Source organism: Lonchura striata, chromosome 28 (assembly GCF_050655825.1).
Source record: "Lonchura striata isolate lonStrDom1 chromosome 28, ASM5065582v1, whole genome shotgun sequence".
Lineage (NCBI taxonomy): Eukaryota > Metazoa > Chordata > Aves > Passeriformes > Estrildidae > Lonchura > Lonchura striata.
In genome coordinates this window covers 2821801-2846630 of record NC_140730.1, presented here as the reverse complement: position 1 = coordinate 2846630, position 24830 = coordinate 2821801, and the positions used below count along the sequence as shown (strand labels likewise).

The following is a 24830-nucleotide window of genomic DNA, read 5'->3' as shown; positions in this document are numbered from 1 at the left end:
ATTACGCTCATGCACCAGCCCAGATCACTTCCTCCATTCAAATCTAGGCTTATCTGTCCAGCCCAGATCACTTCCTCCACTCAAATCCAGGCTTATCTGTGAGAGTGATAGCTCAGAATTACTAATGGTCTGGTCTCCTGAGGTGACCAGTGGCTGCAGAGGTCTCCAGGAAAGAGCAGAACTCCTACACCAATTTACTGCTCTGCTCCTTAAGCTTCAGCCAGTATGGCATGTGACACCAACCCCACTCATAGTTCTGTCCCAAAGGAGAATTCCCATTCTTCCACTGATCTGCAGCCTAAACCTCAGCCCAGACCCAATTCTGGCCCTTGTTCTGAAGCTCAGCCAGTCTCCCTGGATGCCAACAGCCCCAGCATGCCCTTGTGCTAACACACTGAGGGTAGAATGGAGCACAGAGGTTGCCAACCTGTTCATGTTGGTGAGTTTCTGATCACAGGACTGCTCTGCCGTGCGTTTGTTCCCGGACAGGTCTCTCCCCCCACTCCCTGTGTACGTGAAGGAATTCCCGTGATCCTGAAATGAACACGGATGGTTTTCACACAGTTACAAAAAGAATTCAACAAAAGCAGGAGAGTTCTTCAACCAGGCAGGTTTAGCAGGGCATTCTCAAAAAGGAAAGATGCTTCCTGTATTTAAGCTCCCAGACTGGGCCAGTCTCTGGCTCTCCCTCAGGCTGCCAGGAGAGAAGCCCAGGTGACAATGTTGTCTTGTCACACCCCTGAGCAGCCCAGGCTCACACAGGAGCTGCTGGCAGCACAGCCCACGAGACTGTTCCAAATGTGGGTGTAATGCAGACCTTGAAAAGTCAGAACTCTGGCATCAAAAGCTGACACAGGGATATTAAACTGGGTTTGGATGATCCTGTGGGATATTAAACTGGGTTTGGATGATCTTGTGGCTGAGGCTGGCACAGATTGCTGCAGTTTTTTCTTGCCTCGTTTGCTTCTGAAGGAAATGGGTGAAGCTGGGCAAGTGTTTGGTGTGGAGTTTGAACAAGTTTGTTTGGGTCTGTGCATAAATAATCAGAATCCACTCACAATGTCATCTTCATATCCTCCTGCCAGCACCAAGGAATAGGCCCCATCGTTGCTCCTGCCGTGGATCCCCGCTACGTGGGGTCTGTGCACCCCAGACTCGCTCACCTGGGAGACAAAATCAGGTTTGGAGGCACCTGCTCTCAACAGGCCCCACACAGCACTGGGCTTGGAGCTGAATCAACCGTGCTATTTCACATTTGCCTTCCATGCATCAAAGGGGGAAGCTGCTCTCACCATCATCCTCCAAAAAGCTCCAGGCAGAAGAAAGAAAAATAAAAATGCATCTAAAAAAATAAGGCACTGGCTGTATCAGTAGATTGAACACATGGATAAGGTTTGTGGTGCAAATCTAACAAATTGGATATTTCTTATTGAAATTGCCTATTAAGAGGCTCCAGGTATTTAGGAATAATGCAGATTTTAAATATCTGCATAAGGTTCTGAAAGAGTTGTAATAGTAACCTTCCCTCAACACTTGAAAACAAAATCTGGATAGGCCAATGCATTTTTCTGCCCCAACTTTCTAACAGGATGAGAAACCTTCTGTTTCATATATGTGGATATTTGAGACACCCTTGCCAGGGCACACTACACACCCCCAGGACAAACTACCGGGAACAAATCTGCTTGCTTTGGGGTTTTTGAGTTACCAAAAAGAGCACTAAAACAAAATAAACCAGCACTTGATGGGCCCAACAATACAGCATTAGTTATGAAACACTTGATCCAGACAAAGCCAGAATTCTTTTCCTTCTGCACTTCCATATATCCAGTGACACATTAACTGTTTCAGGTTTCTTGTAGGAGCTGGATCATTCCCATTTTTCCCCACAGTAGGTCAAGGCTAGGATTCAGCTTCATACCTGAACTCTGAATTTCCACATGGTGCCAACAGGGATGCCAGGAATTGGTCCATAGTGGTTGGAGGGGACAATGGTGCATTCCTTGGTGCGCCCAACACACGCCATGCCCTGGGCAGAGAGCAGGATCAGCCAAGAGCCCAAAGGAACAAACACAATTCCAAGTAAAACAGCTTTGGACTGACCTTGCCCCAGTCTCTCCGGGAGGAGGAATTAGCAGATGCCATCTTTTGTTTCTTTTTACTTTCTTTTAATTTCTCTCCTGCTAAAACCACCTCACTTGCATCATTTCGACATTCAGGGCAATACCTACAGTCAGTAAAAATTAACAAGTAGCAAAGCTTTCAATTAGGAGCATTTCCTCCAGTTATGTTACAATTTCCCCATGTGAAACCAGACAGGACATGGAAACAATCTCCATACTGGAATTTGACCTACAACAGCTCCTGTCCTTGCACCAGCCACTGCAAATGTGTCAGGAAACAGCTGTGTCATAAAATAATTGCATACAGTGTTGAAACAGGCCAGAGGGAATAAACCAGGGCATTTCCCTAACTGTGTCTATTGAAAGATGCATTTCACTATCCACACCTCTCACTGTACACACCTCATGTACAAACCAGCCTGATCTGATGATGGGGCCAGCCTGTAGTGGCCCACAAAAGCCATTGCACAGCTGAAGCCTCCCAACATCAAGTTCTCATTTGCTCCTCTTTGGATCCCAGGCTGCTTTGGGTTGGAAGGACCTTAAAGCTCATCTCATTCCATGCCCTGCCATGGCAGGGACACCCTCCACTATCCCAGGTTGCTCCAAGCCCTGGCCTTAGGTAGGTACACAAAAAAGGCATCAGATCCCCAAACTAGGAACAGGAGTGTGCAAGCCACAGGCTTAAAACCTACTCTTATTAAGCTCAAGAAAAGCTATGAATTTTTACCAAAAAAAAAAAACCAGACAAAACACCCACATCCCTGCTCCTAATTAGATGTAATTGTGACACCCCACACACCTCCTCAGAACCTACCAGTCCTCATCTGGGATTCTGCTGAGGGGAGGGTTGAGGCAGTAGATGTGGAAGGCCATGTCACACTCATCACACATGAGCTGCTTATCTGGATCCTGCTTCCCCCCACAGATGTGACAAGCACAGACCCTGCAGGTCTTGTTTGGGTTGTCCTTGCAGGCCTTACACACAGGTCCACTCTGTCCTGTGGGCAAATACAAACCACAGTCAGCAAGATCCACCAGAAATGGACAAAGGAACAACTGAACATGTCTAGGAAAAACCCTTAAACCTTTGATCCTCACAGAGACAACTGGCAGGACATCACAAAGTAAGACACACATGCAAGAACATCAGACTCACGTTTTGGGGTACCAGCACTGATGGGAGAAGCAGTGCCCGGCTCTTCAATTTTATAGATTTCATCCACTAATATAATTGTGCAGTCATTCAAGGAATCACCAGCTTCCCTAGAAGAAGTTGAGGAAAGATCAGAGTTGGGAAGTATCCCACAGCTCGAGTTCACAGCTGTGCATGCATCAGACTGCTCTGGTATCAAAAATCAAATCATTTTCATGCAATTAGAATTAACCCCATCTTGTCTCAGGGAGAATCCAGGCACTTGCAGCATTTCAATTATCAAGAGAGACCGTTCTCCCTGTCCCCAAATATATTTCAAACTAATGCTTCTCAAATTTTATAGTTTAAAAAGTCAAAATCACTGTGGTGAGAGGAAAAAGGAGCAATATTCTGACAACTGTGAGAATTACCTAAAATTTTAAAAGAATATATAATTTTATTCCTGAAGTTGAGAGACTCCTTCAGGAGAGAATGGAAATATTTTTTCATCACTTTTATAAAGTGAGAGTTCATTCTATATCATCCTATCTCCACAAAATATTACACTGCAGTTTTTGTAAAGCCATTATAGATAATTAACATATAAACAATAATTTGCCTCATGGTGAATATGGAGCTTTGCATCCTTTCAGCATTAAGTGAATCCATGGATCAGCATTCCTTAAAGTATCCAATTCCTCAGTGGAAGTTAATCAGAATTGCAAAATGCTGAAGTTAATCACCCAAAAAGCACAGGCCACTTTTCATCTATCCCCAGCACTACTGTTGCACCTTTTTTTGCCAGCAGAGTCACTCAGACCTCAGAAAGCTGAAAGAAGAATTCAGTTTATTCCACACGAACAGCTTACCCAAGTAATATCTTTGCATTGAGCTCCCTGGTCATTTTTGTTTCCCTTTTCTGCAGGATCTCAGCATCGTACCAGAAGCCCCTCTCCTTGGGCTCATCAGGGTTGTAGTTGACCATCACCACCTGCCCCACCTCCAGCTGGTGCCACTTGAGGATGGTCCTTGCCCGAGCCCGCACGTTAGCCGAGCTCATCTGCACCACCCCATTCTCTGGATAGCTTGAGGGGAGGGACACAACAGAAATCACAATCAGCATCAGTTCTCAGGAGGAACACATGTTATGCTGACAGGTTGGTTTTGCTGTGCAAGACAAGAATACCGTCAAGGATAAAATCTCCTCCCACACAGATGCAGCCAGAACCACCAGTCTGACTTTCCTACCATTGCCTCCCTTTAACACTTGGACACCAGCATTTCCTATAAACGCTGGTATCCATAAAAACATTATTCCAGCCCCCTGGAATTCCAACTGCAAAACAACCTTACAGTTGCCAGGGCCCAATGACACAATTATTATGTCACTGCCCTGTTTTAATTTGTGCAATATCTGCAGTAAAACTTCCCATTAACATCACGACCCAAATTACTTTATCGGCCAAGAAGGCAACAAAACAAAACTCACTCATCATATTTCACATGATAAATTACATCTTTTTCAGGGACAGCTGTGGGCTGGTCAGGATCTGTGCGGCTCTCAGCTGATTCACTGGTGGGTTTTTTCCTGGTTACATTCACAACTGTGGCTTCAAACCACGCTCCCATGTCCGTGTCCCGAGCATCCACCAAGTCATTGATCTACACAGGGCAAAAGAGCACAGCTCAGCAAAAGGAATTTGCAAATTAGGCATTCATTTCCAATCTACTTGAAGATTTAACCATCTCGAGAACTGCACCATTATCAGGATATTTAACTGATCACCTTAAAAATTAATAGTTCCTCTCCTTTCCTGATCCTGTTGTGCAGCCCTACAGTCTCCTTAGGTTGAATTTGTAAGGTTATAAATCCATTCTACGCTAGCACATGTAAACCCAGCCTCGTCAGGAAGCCAAAACAATTATTGGTTAGTTTGTAATAGAGTTTCAAAGTGTCTTGCTTATAACTTGGCAAAGACATCACTAGATCTGTAATAAAACCCATTGAAACAGAGAAATAAAATTATTCCGAACAGCTGCTTGAGATTTTCTTTTGTTCATTCAAGAAAGTTTCAGCTTTGACAAATGTAGTGACTCCAAGCAAAAATATTGGGAAAATTTGTAAAAAATCAAACCAGACACTCTGAATACTTTTTTTTTTTTAAATCAATTAATGTATTGTAGTTTTAGTTCAAAGGACAAAATGAAAAAATTAAGTATTTTGACCTACAGCATGTTGCACTGAATTGGTTTGTGGGTCGGTTGGTATTTTTGTCTTTGTCATTGGCGGGTTTGAGAGGAAGAAAGGAACTACCCACACAATTGGAGCGCGCAGGATTTTCAGCAATTCTCCACCACAGAGAACAATTCCCCTGGCAAGGCGCAGGTCTGAGGGCTCTCGGTGTGCCAGCACCCACCTTGTAGAGGCCGAAGCAGGGGTCGCTCCAGTCGGGCTGAGCTGCCGTGCTGGGCTGTCCCTCCAGCTCCAGGGCAGCCTCCCCGTTGTGGGAGCTCTTGTCGGACTCGCTGGGGCCGGAGCCGCAGCCGGAGTCGGTGTCCGAGAGCTCCGAGTCCTTCTCCTTGCTCCCAGCAGGCAGCACGGCTGGGCTTTGTCTGACCAGCAGCTGAACGATGTCGTTCAGCCCCACGCTGTAATCGAACAGGGAGTGACCATCTTCCATCTGCAGGGAAAGCACCAAGCTGCCCGGTCATTCATCGCCTGCGCCCGCGCCTCCCATGGCGCTCGGAGCGCCTCTGCCCGCCAACATCCACCACGTGGCTTCAGAACCTTTATCAGCACATCTGGGCCCTTCTCCTCTCTTAGTCCTGCTATTTAAATGCTTTTTTTTTCAGTCATCTCACAATCTGAAGGAGCAAGGCTTCTTCCATGCTGCTCCGGACTCACTACCCAGCCTCTAGATCTGGAAAAGTTTGCAGCACATTCCCTAGAAACGTCCCCCCACACTCCCGTCAGGATTGAAAGATAATTCCACGTTACCTACAGAGTCAAAGGGAAATTATTTCTTCAATCCAGACACATCCCAAATGCTAAAGCAGATTGTCTGTATATTTTAATTGTGCGTGATCCAGATTATTGCTACACCATCTCCATTAATCGTAGCATTAAGTAGAAGCCAGAGTTGATGACACGCTCTTCTCCCAGCAAACACGCATTTTTTCCATTGAAAGTAAAATCAAAAAAGATTCAATTCAACTTGAAACTACCCAATCGCTCTTCAGCGTAGCCAGACGTGTCCCAATTTCACACTCTCTCTAATTCTAAAGAGTTTATCTGGCAAGTCTGGCAGGGTTTGTAGTCAAATCAAGACCTTGCCCCTGCAAAAAGAGATGTGCAGAGGAAGAAAGAGGTCCCTCAATAACCTCTCAAGAGCTCTAAGGAGCACAACCATTTTAGAGTTAACATGTAATGCTGGAGCCCACGGAGCAGTCAGAAGTTCAGACAAGCTTCCCCACATATTTAAGGTCTGACTAAGAAATTATACAGGAAATGATCATCCCTTTCCAGCCTAAACCACCAGAAAAAGCAATCCCTGGAGCTTTGTTCTCTATCAGGGGGAAGCAGGGCAAAACCACAAAAATTTACACTTCACAGGAATCACTATGATAATTCAATTCTGATTTATGGCATCAAATGGCTATGGAACAATCCCTGGAAATCTGACTGCACAGGAAGAGGTCTGAGCGTTTTGCTGGTTTAGAGATGAAAACTCCTCGAGGTGCATAAGAACACGCCAGAAATTGGTTGTTTCTTCTCAGCCAGGATACAGTGTCACAAACATGGGAACAACAGCAGCAAGAAGACACCAGTGACAACAGGTGCAAAGTGAAATGGAAGAGCACAGGAACAGGACAGGAAACCACAGGAGTTCAAAGCAGAGCTGGAAAGAAGAGCCCGGGACTGAGGACAAACCTTGAACAAAGGAGGCAGGTTTTAACTAACAGCTAATTTTCTAACCCCACTGAAAAATGTTAGAAAGAAATGGAACATTTGCAGGGATTCCAACATCCAGACAAAGCACAATGGGAACAAGGCCTTAGAGAGACTGGGTCACGTTCCTGCCTGAACTAAGGAGCACTGGAACTGCAGGAGGAGGGGTTCCCTTTGTAGGAACCCCTTTTCACCTCTGAAAATCTCTTTAACCCCAGGTGCCTGCACAGACTTCAGGGAAAGGCTGACAGGTGGCACCTGCCCTGAACCAACCCCCCCTTACCACTCGATTTACAACAAAATGGGTCATTAATGTATCCAAGTCTACAACAACCCAACAGAAAGGTGGGTTACACCATCCTACTGGCCTCTTTTTATGCTAGAGCTGGTACCTGAGCTTAGATTGAGGCTAGTCCAGGTGTATTTCCATGTTCTACAGCCACACCTGCTAATTACAGAGTACAGTTAGCTCAAGACTGCCTAAAACAGAAAGAAAAGCAGCTAGAAAAAATTGTCCATCTGCAGCCAACTCAGCATCCCACTGTTTTTCCTGAAATTAATTCTGTGATCAATCAAATACCAGATCGGGAGTTTCTCTATCATGAAAGCTTGCGAGCATAGGACTAGGCAGAATATAGCAATTGTATTTTAAAATGGTTTTGATTGACTTCAGTGCTAATTTAGTTAAATTATTAACTCACAGGGAATACAACAGTCGTACAACAGCAATTGTAAACGTATTATTGAGAACATAATACAGCACTGAGCCACTCGAGCGCCCTGTACCTAGTGAGAATTTGATATCAGAGCTGAAGAACTTCAAAATTATGAGTTGCTTTTTCCAATTTACAAAGAAAAATGAGATCTTTACGCCTTTCAGAGCGGTGAAACTCGCAAGGCTCAAAACCATTAAGCACTTTAAAGACCATAAAATCACTGGTAATTTCCAGACGCTTCATAATGAAGATGTCAAGGCGGACGAGCAACACATGAGGTGGAAAACAGCAAAGAAAAGTAAGAATAAAGGTTACTCGGCAGCTGGCACCTCTCCTCGCAAACCCACGGACGGAGCAGCGCGGGAGGGAGCCGGGGATCACTAGATGGCAGCAAACCCCCTCATTTCCACGCCGTTAAAAATAAATAAATTAAAACATCCGTCGGGGCCGGCTGGCGGTGTCCGGGCACCGCTCTGCTGCCGCTGCGAGGCTGTCAATCCCCCCCGCCGCGCCGGTACCTGCTTGCCGCGGTAGAAGAGCCGCTGCCGGTGCGGTTCCACGCCGAACACCTCGTGTATCCGCAGGCGCAGCCCCTCCACTTTGGTGAGCTTGGAGAGGGAGTCCACGCGGTGCGTCTGGCTGCCGTCCATGGTGCGCACCTGGATCCACATGGCGCCGGCGCTGCCCCGGGAATGGGACCGCGCTCAGGCGGCGGCACCGGCGGGGCGGGCCCGCCGCGCGCGGCCGCGCCCCCTCACGCGCCCGCCGCACGCCATTGGCCGCCGGCCCGGCCGGCTCGGCCGCTGATTGGCTGAGCGGGCTTGGCCCCGCCCCCACCACGCGGGAGCCTAACGGCTCCGCTCGCGCCGGGCCGCATCTCGCGCCACAATTGAAACCCGCCCGCCGCGCCCACGGGGAAAGTCTCGCGCGATTATGCAAATTAAGAATGCATAAATAGGGAGGGGGGGAAGCCTGTGGTCTTAAAGGGGCCGCCACCGGCCCCCGCCCGCGCTCCCGGCGCACCGCGGCCCCTCCGCCGCACACCCGCCCCGGCACAGGAGGGGACCCGCGGGGCGTCAGCGACCCCCGCCGCGCCCGGACCCGCCCCAGCCCGGCCGCGTCATCCCCGCGCACCCCCCGCGGCGATGCCACTCCCCGGGCCCGCAGGGCACCGGTGCCGCCGGCACCGCCCCTGACGGCCACACCCCCTCCCGCGGGCCCGTTCAGGGGCGGGGGTCGGTCCCGCTGTCGCAGCCCCGAGCGACGCGTCCCCTCCGGGGAACCCGACCCAGCTGTCACCGCCCGGGCACCGCGGAGCGCTCCCACCGCTTCTCGCAGCGCCCGGCAGGACGAGGAAAGCCCCGCGCCCCTCGCTGTCCTCCCGCTCCCGGTGCCACCCGGCGGTGCCATGGCTGGGGCATCCCGGCGGACTCACCGGGGTGCGGTGCCGGGCTCGGCGGGTCCCGGCGGACTCACCGGGGTGTAATGGAAGGGTTGGGGGGGGGGTTCCGGCGGACTCACCGGGTGCGGTGCTGGGGCTGGGGGTTCCCGGCGGACTCACCGGGGCGCGGTGCTGGAGCCGGTGCCGCGCGCGCTTTCCGCGGGCTTTGGAGTTTGGCGCGGAAAAGCCCCGCGCGCGCCCCGCGCGCGCCCATTGGCCGCCGCTGGCGGGAACGCGCGGGCGGGGCGGGGCCGCCGCCGCCTCCCGGGGCCGGGGGGGGCCCTGGGGGGGGGAAACGGGACCGGGAAAACACCCAAAGCACCCCCTGGGACCGGGGGCGACAACGGAGATCCAGTGCCCCCGCTCCGCTGCGATGCTGGGGGCCAAACCCCCCGGAATCGCCAAGGGCTCCATCACCCCTGAACCCCCGGGGCCGCGGGCACGGGACCGGTTATTGTCCGAAAAACTGGTGAACCCAGCGGCAGCGGAGACTCCAATGAGGCCCCTATGAGAGCCACCCTCCCCGAGGTGTCCTGTTCCCCAGGGGGGCTCCAGGAGGGTTCCTGTCCCCCTGGGGGGCTGCAGGCCCTACGCTGATGCGAATAAACCGAATAATCCGAATGATGCGAATAAACCGAATAATCCGAATAACCGAATGTGAATAAGCAGAGCAGTCCGAATAAACCAAATAATCCGCAAAAGGGCTCTAACTCCCCGGGCCGTTAGCTCCAGGGGGACTGGTGCAAGGCCCCACTGGTGACAACGTGGCCCGGGTGACATGGCAGGGCCGTGGCGTGGCCGCGTGAGCCGACAGAACGGGCAGATCCAGCAGGATGTTTATCCCCAAAACCACCGATGCTACGAGGAGATTAAAAATGATCATATTTGCTTAAAACAACCGTTGGATGGGGGGAAAGCGTGGCCAAGAGGCCCCTGAGAGAAGCTTGCTGGGAGAGAAAGATGAAAGGCCAAGGATTGGCGTTTGCGGCGCAGAGAGGCCGGGCTGGGGCCGCGGGGATGGCGCGGCTCGGGCCGGAACAGCCGCGCCGAGGCTGCGCCCGCCCGGCCCCGCGGACAAAGGAACACGAGGCCACGGCAGAGCCCGGCAAACCCCGTTTCCCGTGCTCCCCTCCCCGCCCCCACGGCCTCCCCTCGGCACTAGAACACAGAAAGCAGCGGGATGTGGGGACGCGGTGCCCTCCCGGCCCGGCGTGCCGGCTGGGCAGCGCCTGTGCCGCGTCCCGCTCCGTTCCTGGACCCGCCATGCACCCCACGGATGAGCCCACAGGCTGGCACAAGGCCTGGATGGGCTCGCTGCCAGGGGGTTGGGGGGTTTCAGGGCACTGAGGCAGCCTGCAGCGGCCAGGCTTCATTTCCTGCCAGGGCTGAAGGCTCTGCCTTGACACAAAGTCATTTCTTGCCCTTGTAGATGTGCTGGAGGATTAACCTGACGCCATCGCAGCACTTCCTGCAGCCTGAGCGGGTTCTTGGATATTGGGAAGGAATTCCTGCCAGAGCTTCACCACCCCGGACCCAGCTGGTCCCACAGCAGTGACAGACAGGTCCCAGCCCCTCCGTTTCTGTGCTGGCAGGATGTTTTGTGGAACGGGATATCCCTCTGGCCATTCCTGGCCATGCTCTCCCCCAGCTCCTTGTACCCCTGCTCACCAGCAGAGCCTGGGAAACTGAAAAGTCCTTGATTTGGATTAAGCACAACTCAGCCACAACCACAACATTGGTTGTTATCAACATTATTCCCGTGCTAAATCAAAAACACAGCTCTGGATCAGCTACTGGGAAGAAAATTAACACTATCCTAGCCAAAACCAGGTCACAGGCACTGCCATTTATGCTTTTATGTGCATAAATACCTATTCCTTGCAGCGCTGCTCCCAAGGACAGGTGATGACTGAGGCCTGTCACAGCACAGTGAGAAACCTGTCCAGGTGAGGCAGTGGGGCTGCAGCTCAGGGGGAGCAGTGCAGGGCTGTTCCAGCCCCACGTGCTGTGGGGTGATCCAGAGTCATGCTGCACCAGGAATTCTCCAGGTTCCGTGTTCCCCTCCCTCCATGCAAAGCTCTGAACAAGCAGCAGTTTCCAGGGGCAAAGCTGGGCAAAACCCAGGGCTGGGGAGTGCAAAGGAGGCCTGTGGCTCTGGGGAGGCAGGACCTGGGGTCTCAGCCACAGCTGAAGATGGAGGGGACACATTTAGCAGGCCCAGGGGACATCCCGTGTCCCATCCACCAAAACCCAGCAGCATCACACTACCCCAGCTCACCTCTACCTCAGGCAAGAGAGCAGCAGCAGAGGGAGGAGCAGCCAGGCACGTAGAAAACCATCCTGCAGCCTGAAAAAGCAGTGGAAAGGTGAACTGGAATACTGGGAGAGCAGCCAGGAACCATCAGGCTGTTCCCTGCTGTGGGAGCAATGTGTTTGGAAGGGGAGCAGGAACCTGCCAGCACCTTCTGGGATGTCCTGCTGGGAGGGGAGCAGGGCCTGGAGAGGGAACAGGGGCTGGGGAGCCCAGGTGAGCCGCTGGAAGGGGAGCAGGAGCCCAGGTGAGCTGCTGGAAGGGGAGCAGGAGCCCAGGTGAGCTGCTGGACGGGGAGCAGGAGCCCAGGTGAGCTGCTGGACGGGGAGCAGGAGCCCAGGTGAGCTGCTGGAAGGGGAATAGGAGCCCAGGTGAGCTGTTGGGGGGGAGCAGGAGCCCAGGTGAGCTGCTGGACGGGGAGCAGGAGCCCAGGTGAGCTGCTGGAAGGGGAGCAGGAGCCCAGGTGAGCTGCTGGAAGGGGAGCAGGAGCCCAGGTGAGATGCTGGGAGGGGAGCAGGAGCCCAGGTGAGCTGCTGGACGGGGAGCAGGAGCCCAGGTGAGCTGCTGGGAGGGGAGCAGGAGCCCAGGTGAGCTGCTGGAAGGGGAGCAGGAGCCCAGGTGAGCTGCTGGGAGGGGAGCAGGAGCCCAGGTGAGCTGCTGGATGGGGAATAGGAGCCCAGGTGAGCTGCTGGAAGGGGAGCAGGAGTGGCTCACCTCGAGGTGAGCTGAGCAGGCACAGGAGACAGGAGGCTCCTGCTGGGCTGATGCACAGGAAAGCAGCAGAGACCTGCAGCAGGTCCTGACCCAGGAGAGTGCTCTGAAGGCCTGGGGGAACCAGGAAGGTTGGTGGGCTTTGTACAGCAGAGAATGACAACGCCACAGAGCTGTCCCCTCTGTGGGCCCTGCAGAGCCCTGGAAGCCCAAGGGCTGTGCTTACCTGAGGAACAGAACCAAAGCTCCTCATGCCCCAGCCCTGAATCATCATTCTCATCACTCCTCGTGCTTGCCCCAGGGGAGGTGACACAGGGAAGGTGGCATGGTGGCAGATTACTCATGGACTCAGTGCCCTGGGAGAGCAGCAGGATGATTTCCGCTGCAGCAGCTGAACCTTTGCAGTGGGAACTCCGGCGTCACGTGTGGCCTCTGGGCCCCAAAGGGACAATGCTGAACTGTGACACACCACAGAGCAGGGAAAGGAATGGCTCCCAGCACAGGGGCTGACCCTCCAGATCCCCCACACACCTGCAGGTTTGCAATCCACAGAAATCCCACCAGGGTGGGACAAGTGAGAAGCTCGAGGCTGAGGCTTCATCCCCAGGCAGAGCCAGGAGGAGGCTGAAGGAGCCAGGAGGAAGCTGAAGGAGCCAGGAGGAGGCTGGAGGAGCAGGGATGAAGGAACCAGGAGGAAGCTGAAGGAGCCAGGAGGAGGCTGAAGGAGCAGGGATGAAGGAACCAGGAGGAAGCTGAAGGAGCCAGGAGGAGGCTGGAGGAGCAGGGCTGAAGGACAGGAGCTCCTGGCTCCCACAGGTGCAGCAGGTTGGGTTCACACCTGAAGGTCTGGATGCTGCAGCTTTGCTCAGGGCTCCTGTGCTCCAACCAACACAGCTCCTCTCCCTTCCCCAAACGTGTTTCTCCACTTCCTCCCACGCCCTTCCCACCCCACCAAACCTCTTGCGATGATTTTATCTCGGATTTAAATCTGTCTCTTTCATACAGCACCAAGGGTCACAGAAACAGTTGTGCAAACCTTTGCTCTGCCACTGCAATCCCCCAAATCCAGTGTCCTGGCCCTGCAGGCAGTTCTGCCACCCAGCAGGAAATCCCAGCCCTGACATTTTACCCTAATATCAAAGGCACACATTAGATATTAAACACTGCCTGGTTAATTTTAATTGCTGGTTCTCAGTTCTCACATTCCCCTGTGCCCCACCACAGCCACATGAAGGTGCAGCATGCAGACAGTGCTGTTTCACTCACTTAGGGGGTGAAATAGAACCTGGCCCATGGGACTTTCACCATCCCCACCACAACTGACCCACTGGGACACTTCACACCCATGAACCACCTGGCAGCTGGATCACTGACATTACCTGAGGATGCAGCACTGCTCATGGCAGGCCAACACTCCAAAATACACAGCAACACTACAAAATACTCATTTCTTGACTCCCTGTTCCTGTAATAAAACCTTCATTTCATCAATTCTTCACAGGACAGAGAAGAACAATTTTTATTTCCCTTACAAACATCACAGTTGTTAAAAGCTGGCTTCAGCTTTAGTACAAGATATCAAACACTTCAGAACTGCAACAAGAACTTAAGGTCCTTCCCACGCAGACCATTCTGGATCCTGTGACTCTGTGACAGGCTCCCAGGTGATGGTGGAATATGGAGTTTATATCACACAGACAAATGCACAAGGACTGTTTCCAGCAGTGCAGGTGATCAAACTGGAGGCAAAAGCCACAATTTGTAGCTGGAGAGGCTCAGAGTGGACATTGGGAGTAGCTTTTCTATTAATGCAACATCCAGACCCAATGGGTCCAGCAGCCAGAGAGGCTGTGGGAGATCTCCATCCCTGGGAGGTTTCCAGACCCAGCCAGGTCCCAGCTCTCCAGGAGCTCCAGAGGTTTTTCCAGCCAGCAGCCTCAGGATGAGGATTCCTTCCAGCCCCAAAGCTGAGGAGTGACAATTGTCTACATTTTTGTCAGCTTAACAGCACATTTTTCAAAAACCACTGGCACCCCCTCTGCCTGAGTGGCAATACAGAAACAGAATCAAGGTCTCCTGCATCCAGAGGCCCAAAACAAGGTGACTCAATCACTGTAATAGTGTTAGAAGACTTCAGATAATTTTTACCTGTGCCTCAGTTTCCTCCCCCACTGATCTTGAAAACAGATAACAGGAAGCTTCATTGATCAGGAAGCTTAATTGATGTTTTCAAACCAGTTTTTCAGAGCTGAAGATGAAAAGGCACAAATAGAAAAAGCATTAATTGGAGTTTTCAGTATTTGTTATAGCTGTTAAAAAGCCCTGAGCTCCCTGGAGTCCCGCCCTGCTGGGTCCTCTGCAAGGATAAAAACATAAATCAACTCCTATCCTGAAAATCCCAGCAAACAGGAGAAGCAGAAGGTTTTTTCATCAGGTGTCTGCTGGGGCCTGGCACGGGCTGAGGTGGGAGAGAATTTCTGACTCCTCAGGGAGCCACAGCAGCCCCGTGTGGGGAGGGGGAGCTGTGCCAAGAAAACATCGGGATGATGATGATGATGATGATGGTTCACACCACAAACACCATGTTCTGCTTCCCTGGCACTTGGTGACAACATCTGTGACCTCCTGCAAGGAGCAGCCCCAGGACAGCCCCTGTTCCCCTCAGCTGGGGGACAGACAGGGGCTCAGCTCTGTCTGTCCCCAGGCAGCTCCAGTGCTTGAGCAGCTCTTTGCAGAACAGCTCCCAGGCACGGGGGGATTGTTGGGGTGCCTGTGCAGGGCCAGGGGATCCCTGTGGACCCCTCCTAACTCAAGGTATTCCACGATCCCGAGGCCATGGGACACCCTTGGACAGATGCCCTGCACACCCTGCCAGGTCTGTCCCTTCCGGGGGCACAAGGAGCAGCTGCCAACACCCCCAAAGCCCCGAGGGCACCTCAGCCCCTCACCTGCAGCCCCACCCCGCTGAGCTCCCCATTGGCCAGGTTGGCTCCTGGCTCCATCAGCCCCGCACTGCCAATCACCCTGCCCGGTATTTAACTGGGGCCCGCCCAGTGCTCCCAGTCTCACCAGTGCCGGCGAGCAGGAGGCAGGTAAGGCTGGGCTGGGGGAGGTGGGTGAGCTGGGGGGGCTCCCCGGGGCTGGCCCTGCTCTGCCGGGGGCTCTGCAGGGCAGAGGATGGGTGGGCACAGGTGATGCAGAGCTGTGGGTGCCACCGGGCACTTCCAGCAGCCTGGCGGAGCAGGAGCTGGGTGCTGTGGCTCTGCTTTTTCTCTCTGCGTGGGGCAGGGGGGGCTTTGCTTTCTGAGGCCAAAAGTGCCATTTTCTGGTGTTGCGATGTGTCTGCCTTGGGTAATAACTGAGAGGCTTGAGGGTGGAACTAGGTGATCTTTAAGGTCTTTCCCTTTAGGGAATGGTTTGGGATCTAAACCCTTCCCTAAAGGCTTCTTCTCAGCTTTAAGATGACTCTTTGGTAACTCCATGATCTCTGACCTGTGACTGAGCAGTTTGGGCTTTAAAAGCTTTTTATCTGCTCCTTGTTTGCTGAGGGTCCCAGCTGGGGGGTCCACAGGAGGTGACTCCCACCAGTCACATGCACAGCCCAGCATTGTGTTTGGGATGGTGGGGACAAGGTGGATGCTCCAGGGGCAGGTGACACCCCGGGGACAGGTGGGGCAGGTGACCAGCTGGGCATTCCCTTCCTGTGACAGTGCTGCCAGCCCTGCCTGGGGCTGTTCCTCGTGATCCCTTGGTGGAGGCACCAGAACTGAGTGACGAGAGAGCTCCTGCTCAGGAGCACCCTGTCCCTGCAGGGCTCTGCCAGCTCCCACGGGGGAGCTTTGGCAAACTGGATTAGTGTTTCTCAAGACTAACAAGGCTTTAAATGTGGTCATGACTACCCTGAGCTGTGGATGGCTGGGAAAGATTTCAGCTTCTGAAGCTGGTTCTGCTGAAAATTCCAGATGGAAATCTGCTGAGCTGCTTGCTGTGCAAGTTACAGCTTCCAGATGAAACCAAGAGCTCTGTCCTCATGGAAAGATTGGGAAGTACTGAGAAGCTGTTTCTCAGTAAAACTTCCTCTACTCTTTTCTAAAATACCTCTGTTCCAAGCAGTTGCTGGCCCCGTGGTGGCCACTGGCTGTGGTGTTTAATTTCTGCTGGAGGTGTGTGGGGGAAGCCCTGCATCCATCAGCAAGGGTGGCTTTGATCTCTGAGGTTTCCTAATGCTCCTGGTTTATCCAGAAAGGTGAGGTGGGCACCTCTGCCAGCCCTCCAAACTACTGTCCTCAGGTCAAAGCTGGGAATCATTTGATCTTCCTCCTAAAACTAATTCTGTCCTCAGAGCATTTGCAGCCCCTTCCCCACAGATATCCTGTGACCCAGTTCTGCATTTTTGGGAACCGGGTATCAGTGGCAAATCTCGAAAAGAATGTAAATAGGTGCTTTAACTACAATTGAATTCCTGTGCCCTGATTAGCCCTCCCTGCTCACATCTAAAGCACTAAATTTAGCTTTGTTTTCCTCAGTGGTCATTAAGGAATTGCCAGTTAAGCCACTGAACCAGCCATGCTGGCTGTGGCTCACTCTGTCTCCCAAGGTAAAATTCCTTGGAAGGGAAAGAAGCTTCCTGAACGTGAAGATGCTACAGGAGCACACACCAGCAGCCTGTTCTCATGGAGCTGAGCTGCTTCCCACAGGGAAACCTTCCAGCAAGGGGAGTAAAGAACCAGTTTTACATGAACTGGTCACTGCCAGTGCCAGAAGTCAGAGCAAGCCCTTGTTCTTTCACTGACTCAGCTGGGCAATGAGCAGGAGTTCAGCTCCTGATCCCAGAAAATCTCTTGACCTTGATGTTAGAAAAGGGCACTGAAGTTTCATTGTTCTGAAACCACTTGTTTCAAGAGCTTTCTCCAGCAGTGACCTAATATTTCAGATGTAGCAATGGTGTGAAGTCATCTGATCATCACTTTCATATGAAGGAAACCACAGCCAAAACAAAGTGCTGCTCTTTCTGTTCCTCTGCCCACTGGGATTTCCACTCCCAACCATCCTGGCTTGGCTGTGGCTTCTCCAAAGGATTCAGGACTACCTGACCCAGAGTTGCCAACCACTGGGCTTTCCTGCAATCTCTGAAGAAAAGCAAGGGCTGCTCAGCACTTCTGCAAGGAAAAAGAAAATAAAACCAAGATGTGGAGATCTGCCCACACTGCAAATCCGGGTGTTGCAAGATATGGATTTCTCCTGTACAGTGAAGAACAAAAGTTGTTCTAACATGACTGTGCTGAAGGATTGTCCCTGGCAGCCTGCATCCTTAATTAACACAGTATTCCTGTACTTCAGGGGTTGATCTAACCTTACACCTGTTTTTACATCAGCCAAGAAGTTAGTCCTGAATTATTCTAACCAGAGTCCTCCCCTCATCATTTTGCTGCTGTATCCCTGACACCAAGGCCACCACAGTGTCAAACTCCACAGTTTGAGCTTTTTCCACCTGTCCAGAAGTAAAATAACAGAGCAAAGGGGTTGTTTGTGATGGTGTTGAAAGAGCTGTGCTTTGCCCCTAAGCCAGCCCTGCTTGGCTCTAAAGAAAAAACAAACCTGCCCTGAGGCAGAGCAGGAGGGACAGCCCTGACAGCAAAACCCCTGGACTTTGGGATTTGAAATTCATATTCAGCCTTGCTTTCTTTGGAGCAGCTTTTTACAGCTTCTCCCAGCCTGGTGAGGATCCTTTGGTGTTTCTGCTGTGCAGAGAACCTGGGGAGGGCTCCCAGAGGAGCGCTGGCTCCCAACTTCTCACTGGAGAGGCTGGAGGTGACAACTTGTGTGACACTTTTGCTATAGGCACGTGGCACTTGGCATCCCTGCTCTGCTCAAATCTCACTGAATTCTGACTAATTCAGTGGTCAATGCAGCAATATTTGCTCTTTTGCCAAGTCAATCCCTGAGATGTCCCTGGCCAGTGTCACAGCCCAGTTCAGGGCTCACAAATGCTGGTTTCACTACTTCTCTCCAGCTCTCTGTTCCTGTTTCTCAGCAAAATCAAAACCTTGCACAAGGCAAAGAACACAGGAAAAAAGACAATGGGCTCCACCACAACTCAGGCAAGGTTTTTTTTGGGGGGGAAGAGTCTGCCAGTGAGCCTGGAGCAGTGCATGGCTTGGAAATACAGTTTGGGAGGAATTTTGGTTTGAGAGTTTTCCACTGGAAAATGTCATAGCAAATCTAAGAATAAGAATTAACTGGCAAATGAGAGAAAAGCAGACTGTCCCAAAGAACAAATGTGTTGAAATCCTTGCTGTGCCTGACTAAGGCTTAGAGTAATCCTGGGTTTATTACCAATACAGGAGTGTCCAGATACCATAGGAGATCTATGCTGGGGGACCAATACCCATTCAGATTATTGCAACATTTTATATTTTTTCAATCCCTTTATGTCATGAGAATGAAACCAAGGCTCAGAGACACAGGAAGTGAGATTTCCTGCCTTGCTGGTCAGTAGGATGTGAAGGCAATTCTCCAGGTAGCCATGGAATGTTATACCTGGGAAACCTGGTTCATCCTCCAGGGAAAACTCCACAGGATTTTCCTGTCCTTCCCAAACTGGTTGTTATATTTTCTCTCCCCTGTCCAGCTGAGGAGGAGTTGTTTTAGTGGGTACCTGGTGTCCAGCCAGAGTTGTCCCACCCCACAGAGAAGACACAAGACATAAAATAGTTCTCATCTATTTCTAACCTGAACCTTCCTGGGAGCAGCTGAATGATGTATCCCAGCTTTGTTGCCCTCTGCTTTTCCCCTGTTCTGGCAGGATTTTATTTCTTTGGAGGCAATGGAGTTGTGCTTATGATGCTGTTGTTTTTCCTTCCAGCTGCAGCTGAAGTCAGTATGGCCTCAGGAAAGACCCCAACCCCAGACCTGCTGAAGGCTGAGGAGCAGCAGAGTGTGGTAGGTGCCAGAGCATCCACTGACATGTGCTGGTAAACCTCTGCCAGCACCCCAAAACCAGCCAGGGGGGGACAGAAAGATTAGCCCTATGAAGCTGTGGCCAAATCAAAACCCCCTCACTACAGAAGGCAATTGTTTTGCTCAAGAGACAACTTCAGGGCTGGCGAAATGATGAAAGTAGTTCTGAAACAGGAGCTGTTACAGGCCCTTCTTCCACATCTGGTTTGGTGCTGAAACCAGTGTGACTCAGAATTCACAAGCACAGAGTTCAGGCTTCTAAACCTTGGCTTGTTCACTTGGTGGAGGCCTTTGGATGAGCTGGAGGATGAGGAGATGGATTTGCTGGGACCTTTCTGGACAGATACATGGCTGTGTTCACCCACGAACTTGGGCTGGGCTCTAATGTCAGGGTTTCTCTTGGGTTTAGAGTGCTGTCAATCGAGTCACCAACCTGCCCTTGCTCAATTCTGCCTTCAACCTGGTCTCGTCTGCCTACAACCACACCAAGGAGTCCCACCCCTGCCTCAGTGGTGTCTGCAGCGTGGCTGAGACCGTGGCTGCTGTGGCTGTGGGCAGCGTGGTCGGAGGGGCACAGCCCATCCTGAGCCAGCTCGAGCCACAGAGTAAGTGCAGGGCTGGGGGTCCCTTGGGACAGCAGGGGAAGGGAGGTTCATGTGCCTCTAGGGTGACCCCACCTCCTACAGCATCTTCTCCTCTAGCACAGAGCCTCCCACTCAGCAGCTCCTGGACACTGAACTGCCTGGGAATGAAACTATTTCCAGGAGAGTTTGATTTCTGGAGGTTACCGAGTAGTAACTCCCTGCTCACTCACCCCCACTGCAGATTCTGACCATCCCAGGCAGGGGCTGTGTCAGCCCGGCTCATCCCAACATTTTTCAACCCTTTAAACCCAATGCCCTACCCACCAAGGGCAGGTGCTACAGTGCAGTTGGATTAAAGTCTACTGTTAGAAAGCTGGGAAGGCAAAATGGAGACTATTGGAACCTGACAAATTTTAGGATTGGTTCACTTTTTCACACGCATCCCACCCTAGAATAGGGATTTATTTTTATGGGGCTTGTTTTCACGAGTGTATCCTGAAGTGGCCATTGTAGGGTCAAAAACCCATCCCCAAATGTAAGAATAAATTGGTGCCTGTTTGTCTCCTCCAGTTGCTCTTGTGAATGAATATGCCTGTAAAGGTCTGGATCAGCTGGAGCAGAACTTGCCCTTCCTGCAGCAGCCAGCAGACAAGGTAAGGAAAGGCTTTTCCTGGGGCAAGCCATGGCTTGATGGAACTGCTGTGGGCACAGAAGAATATGGGGAAATAAATAAAGGCCAGCAGCAGGGAAAGCTAGAGAGGTGCCCTGAGCATGCAGGAGTGAATGTGTCTGTGTCAGTACAGCTGTGCTCACCTCCCTGGCCCTCCCACACACTGCAAAAGCACAACTAACCCAGGTGGGAAAGCTTTTTCAGGGAGGGAAAATGCTTTTTGGAACAACAAAAAAATCTTTTTCTCCCTGGTGCAGGTGATCTCAGACACCAAGCAGCTGGTGTCCACCAAAGTGACATCTGCTATGGATGCTGCCTGTGAGGCCAAGGAAGCGGTGGCTGATAAAGTCACTGAAGCTGTGGACCTCACTAAAAATGTTGTTGGGGACAGTGTCAAGCTGACCAGGTCTGTGGTCACCTCCACTGTCAACAGTGCTGTGGAGGCTGCCCAGGGTGCCAAGGAGCTGGTGACCAGCAAGGTGACAGAGGCTGTGGATGTCACCAAGCACATGGTGGAGGACAGCGTTGACAGGACCAAGATTGCTGTTGCCTCTACGATTGTCAACGCTGTGGAGGCTGCCCAGGGTGCCAAGGAGCTGGTGACCAGCAAGGTGACAGAGGCTGTGGACCTCAGTAAGCACCTTGTGGAGGACAGCGTTGACAGGACCAAGTCTGCTGTGACTTCCACCATCACTGCAGCTGTGGGGGCTGCCCAGGGGGCCAAGGACCTGGTGGCCAACAAGGTGACAGATGCTATGGACAAGGTCAGCAAAGCTGTGGATGTCACCAAGCACATGGTGGAGGACAGTGTTGACCTGACCAAGTCTGCAGTTGCTTCCACGATTGTCAGTGCTGTGGAGGCTGCTCAAGGGGCCAAGGAGATGGTGACAGACAAGGTGACCAAGGCAGTGGACCTCAGTAAACACATTGTAGAAGACAGTGTTGATCTGACCAAGTCTGCAGTTGCCTCTACAATCGTCAACGCTGTGGAGGCTGCCCAGGGTGCCAAGGAGCTGGTGACCAACAAGGTGACAGAGGCTGTGGATGTCACCAAGCACACAGTAGAGGACAGCATTGACAGGACCAAGTCTGCTGTTGCTTCCACCATCACTGCAGCTGTGGGGGCTGCCCAGGGGGCCAAGGACCTGGTGGCCAACAAGGTGACCGAAGCAGTGGACCTGACCAAAGAGGCTGTTCAAGACAGTGTTGAGAAGACCAAATCTGTGGTCACCTCTACAGTCAGTACAGCTCTGGATGCTGCCTGTGGCACCATCAGCAGCAAGATCAACACAGCCCTGGAGCAGGGCAAAGAGGCTCTCCAGAAGGGCGTGGAGATGACCAATTTAGAAGTGACCAACAGCATAAGCAAAGTCAAGGCAGTGAGCCAGGCAGTGGCTGGAGGTGTGGAATCTGTCCTGGGAATGTCAGAAGATCTGGTGGATCATTACCTCCCAATGACCGAGGAGGAACTAGGTAAGAAAATACTTACCTGGCGCTTGTAGATGCAAGTCCTTTCCCATGTGGGTAGAGAGCACCTGACACAGCAAGACTCAAGCTTCTGAAGCACACAGGTAGCTCTGAATTTGTCACCACCAAATTGCCACATGGCATGGGACAGAGATCAAGCACTTGCTGGCTGGTCCTTGTCCATCAGCCTCAAAGTAAATAAACACATGGGTCCACGCTTCAACCTCTCCAACAAGTCTGCCTACCTGAAAACTGAGCAGGGACTAACTTGCCTTTAACACACGAGCAACTACAAACCCCCTGCTCCCACAGCAAGATCCAACCTTCACGTTTTCCAATGGGTGATCCAACCTCTTCCACCCCTCCCAGTGCGCCCAGCTGCAGCTCTGTTCTTGTTTCCTCCAGGTAAACTGGCCACCACGGTGCAGGGCTTTGGTGTGGCCTCCGTGGAGGAGCAGAAGAGGCAGCAGAGTTACTTTGTGCGCCTGGGCTCGCTGTCGGGCAGGCTCCGGCACCGAGCCTACCAGCACTCCCTGGCCAAGCTGCAGGGCTTCAGGCACCGCATCCAGGACACCCTGGCACGGCTGCAGCTGGCAATAAAACTGGTACCAACACGCTTTGCCCTTCTTCCTACTGTTTATAGCCTTTCCTGCTATCCAGCTGGAAGCTCTTCCTCCATCCCGCACCAGCTCCGTGTCACCTTGGATCCTTCCGTGGCACGGAAGCGCTCGTGCCTCTCTGTGTGTGCTTGCAGTACAACCTTTCCTCTCCTTTTTCCTATCAGATTGAATCAGTGAAACAGGAGGTTGGCCAGAAGCTGCTGGAGGGGCAGGAGAAGCTCCATCAGCTGTGGGTGGATTGGAGCCTGACTCAGCCCAAAGGAAACCAAGTCAGGACTGCGAGCCAGCCAGAGGTATCCCCGGAGGGGCCCGGAGCAGCAGCCCCGCGGGCCCGGCCCTCCCGGGCCGTCCCTGAGCTGTTCTCTCCCAGCAGGTGGAGCCGCGCACTCTGGCCATGCTGAGGATCATCACCCAGCAGCTCCAGCCCGCCTACCACAGCCTCAAGCTCAGCATCCTCGGCCTGCCCAGCAGCATGCAGGAAGCCGTGTCTCGGGCTGCTCGACACATCTACAAGCTCCACAGCTCTTTTTCCAGGGCTGTGTCGTTCCAGGACCTCTCCAGAACCAGTCTGGCCCGCAGCCAGGACCGTGTGGCAGAGGCTCGGAGGTCCCTCGATGTCCTCTTCGAGTACGTCGCTCACAACATCCCTCTGGAGTGGATTGTGGGGCCCTTCAGGGCCATGGCTAAGGTGGCACAGGACAGCAGAAAGCACAAGAAGAGAGAGATGAGGAGTGATAGAAAAGTACCCAAGTTGGAAAAGGCTCCACTATCACAGGAGGTGACAAAGGCACCTGAAGAGCCAAAGGGAACCAAGAAGCTCTCAGAAAAATGGTGTGAAGTGCTAGAGAAGCTGGAGGAGAAGGCAGGGAAAGACACAGAGGTAGCCCTGGCTGCAAAGGAGATAAAAACCAGTGCAGCAGAGGAAAACCTCTGATAAATCCCAGTTCTTCTGGCCAAGGCTAGTTGGCTAGAACAGCACTGGATATTCTAATTGTGTGCCCACTTGTGTCATGAGTGCCTCTGCTCTCTGAATTTAGAGTCAGATGTAGTTGTATAACCTGATAACCAAGGTGGGGAGATTCTGAATCTTAATTTACTGTTTTTAATTCCAACTGCTGTGCTGAAAGGGGAGATGGGAGCTGCACTGCAGCTTTTGAACTCAGCCCAGCTGTAGCTATGAGTAGCTAAATCTTGCTAAGACAAGTTGTGGGAGAGAAGTGATCTCAACTTATTTTTAATGGTGAATTTGTTTTTAGTTTACCCAAGCTGTGGAACTCTTGAGAAGATGCTATGCTTGACCTTTGGTACCATCTCCCACCTTCTCCACATTTAAAAATACAAGTTCCAGACACAACTTCCATTGTGCCTGTTGTGCTTCCGGGGAGGCTCGGCCCTGCAGCACATCTGGCACAGCTGGGGGCAAGAAGCTGCTTCTCAAGAGATTTCTCTTCATGGATCAGCCAAACACTTTTTCCTTCCTGGAGAAGCACTCAGCAGTATGGAGTTTTCTTTAATCATCTTTCCTAGTTCTGTGGATGACTTCAAGGATTATTTGCGAGTAACTCCATGTGTGAAAGACTTCACAGCCATTAAGTGAGGCAGCTTTTCCCAGGAGTTACTCTGTCATGGGATTAGGATATCCTGTTATTAAAATAGGGGGGATTTTAATCCAGATGCTGGTTCTTTTCCAGAAAAACACTACTTTGTAATAATTTCTAATGTAACTTATTTTGGTAACTTCCTGGCATTGTCCCTGTGCCAGGGCTGGTGAGCAGACACTGGAATAAAGTGTGACCTGTGTTCAAAACCATGTGGGTTTGTGTGTACCTAAAGCTGCAGGCTTGTGTTCTCCTTTACCTGAGCTGTGATGAAGCCTTGCCTTTACCAAATCTTGTCCTTCCTAGCTCGTCTGTTCCCTGCTCATGCTGGAGGGGAAAAAACAAAGTTCCTTTAGCAGGTCCCATGGTTTCTTAACCAGAAAAATGCCTTAATAATCTTGTTTCCCTGACTTCTGCCTATACTCCTTTAGCTCAGGTGCATCTGTCCATGCCCCACTCTTCCTCTGCCACCCTGGATCCTCGGCTTCCCACCGCAGGGAAGGGTCGGTCCCTGCCTGTCCCCAGCGCTCTGTCCCCGCCGGGGC

At 52.1% G+C, this 24830-nt stretch overlaps 2 protein-coding genes across 4 annotated transcripts in view; one reads left to right on the top strand and one right to left on the bottom strand.

The window, feature by feature from the left end:
• UHRF1 (ubiquitin like with PHD and ring finger domains 1) overlaps positions 1 to 9525 on the bottom strand; it is a 12881-nt gene extending 3356 nt beyond the window's left edge. Inside the window, exons 1-11 of one of the 2 annotated variants that reach the window (XM_031507131.3) lie at positions 9445 to 9525; positions 8442 to 8604; positions 5676 to 5939; positions 4748 to 4920; positions 4128 to 4343; positions 3283 to 3389; positions 2941 to 3124; positions 2104 to 2227; positions 1922 to 2029; positions 1059 to 1163; positions 428 to 534 (exon numbers count right to left, since the gene is read on the bottom strand). In XM_031507131.3, the coding sequence (XP_031362991.1) occupies positions 428 to 534; positions 1059 to 1163; positions 1922 to 2029; positions 2104 to 2227; positions 2941 to 3124; positions 3283 to 3389; positions 4128 to 4343; positions 4748 to 4920; positions 5676 to 5939; positions 8442 to 8594 (1541 nt within the window). In that variant the 5' untranslated portion in view covers positions 8595 to 8604; positions 9445 to 9525. The remainder of the gene's footprint in view (positions 1 to 427; positions 535 to 1058; positions 1164 to 1921; positions 2030 to 2103; positions 2228 to 2940; positions 3125 to 3282; positions 3390 to 4127; positions 4344 to 4747; positions 4921 to 5675; positions 5940 to 8441; positions 8605 to 9444) is intronic. The other variant, XM_085562365.1, reaches the window with a different exon arrangement.
• Positions 8785 to 24830, top strand: LOC110477879 (uncharacterized). 2 transcript variants are annotated; one of them, XM_085562362.1, is made up of 7 exons: positions 8785 to 19328; positions 19756 to 19951; positions 20501 to 20583; positions 20858 to 22073; positions 22473 to 22672; positions 22852 to 22980; positions 23058 to 24830. In XM_085562362.1, the coding sequence occupies exons 1-7, from the start codon at positions 19143 to 19145 to the stop codon at positions 23619 to 23621; spliced, it is 2574 nt and encodes an 857-aa protein (XP_085418488.1). In that variant the 5' UTR covers positions 8785 to 19142; the 3' UTR covers positions 23622 to 24830. The 2 variants fall into 2 exon arrangements, with proteins under 2 accessions (XP_085418488.1, XP_085418489.1); XM_085562363.1 differs by having other exon boundaries at positions 8788 to 19328; positions 23061 to 24830.

Excerpts from the sequence above, each read along its gene's own strand:
- LOC110477879 (XM_085562362.1), top strand. The coding sequence starts at position 19,143 with ATGATGTATCCCAGCTTTGTTGCCCTCTGCTTTTCCCCTGTTCTGGCA. Across the intron at positions 19,329-19,755 it reads CTGAGGAGCAGCAGAGTGTG|AGTGCTGTCAATCGAGTCAC; the intron begins GTAGGTGCCAGA and ends TCTTGGGTTTAG. Across the intron at positions 22,673-22,851 it reads TGCAGCTGGCAATAAAACTG|ATTGAATCAGTGAAACAGGA; the intron begins GTACCAACACGC and ends TTTTCCTATCAG.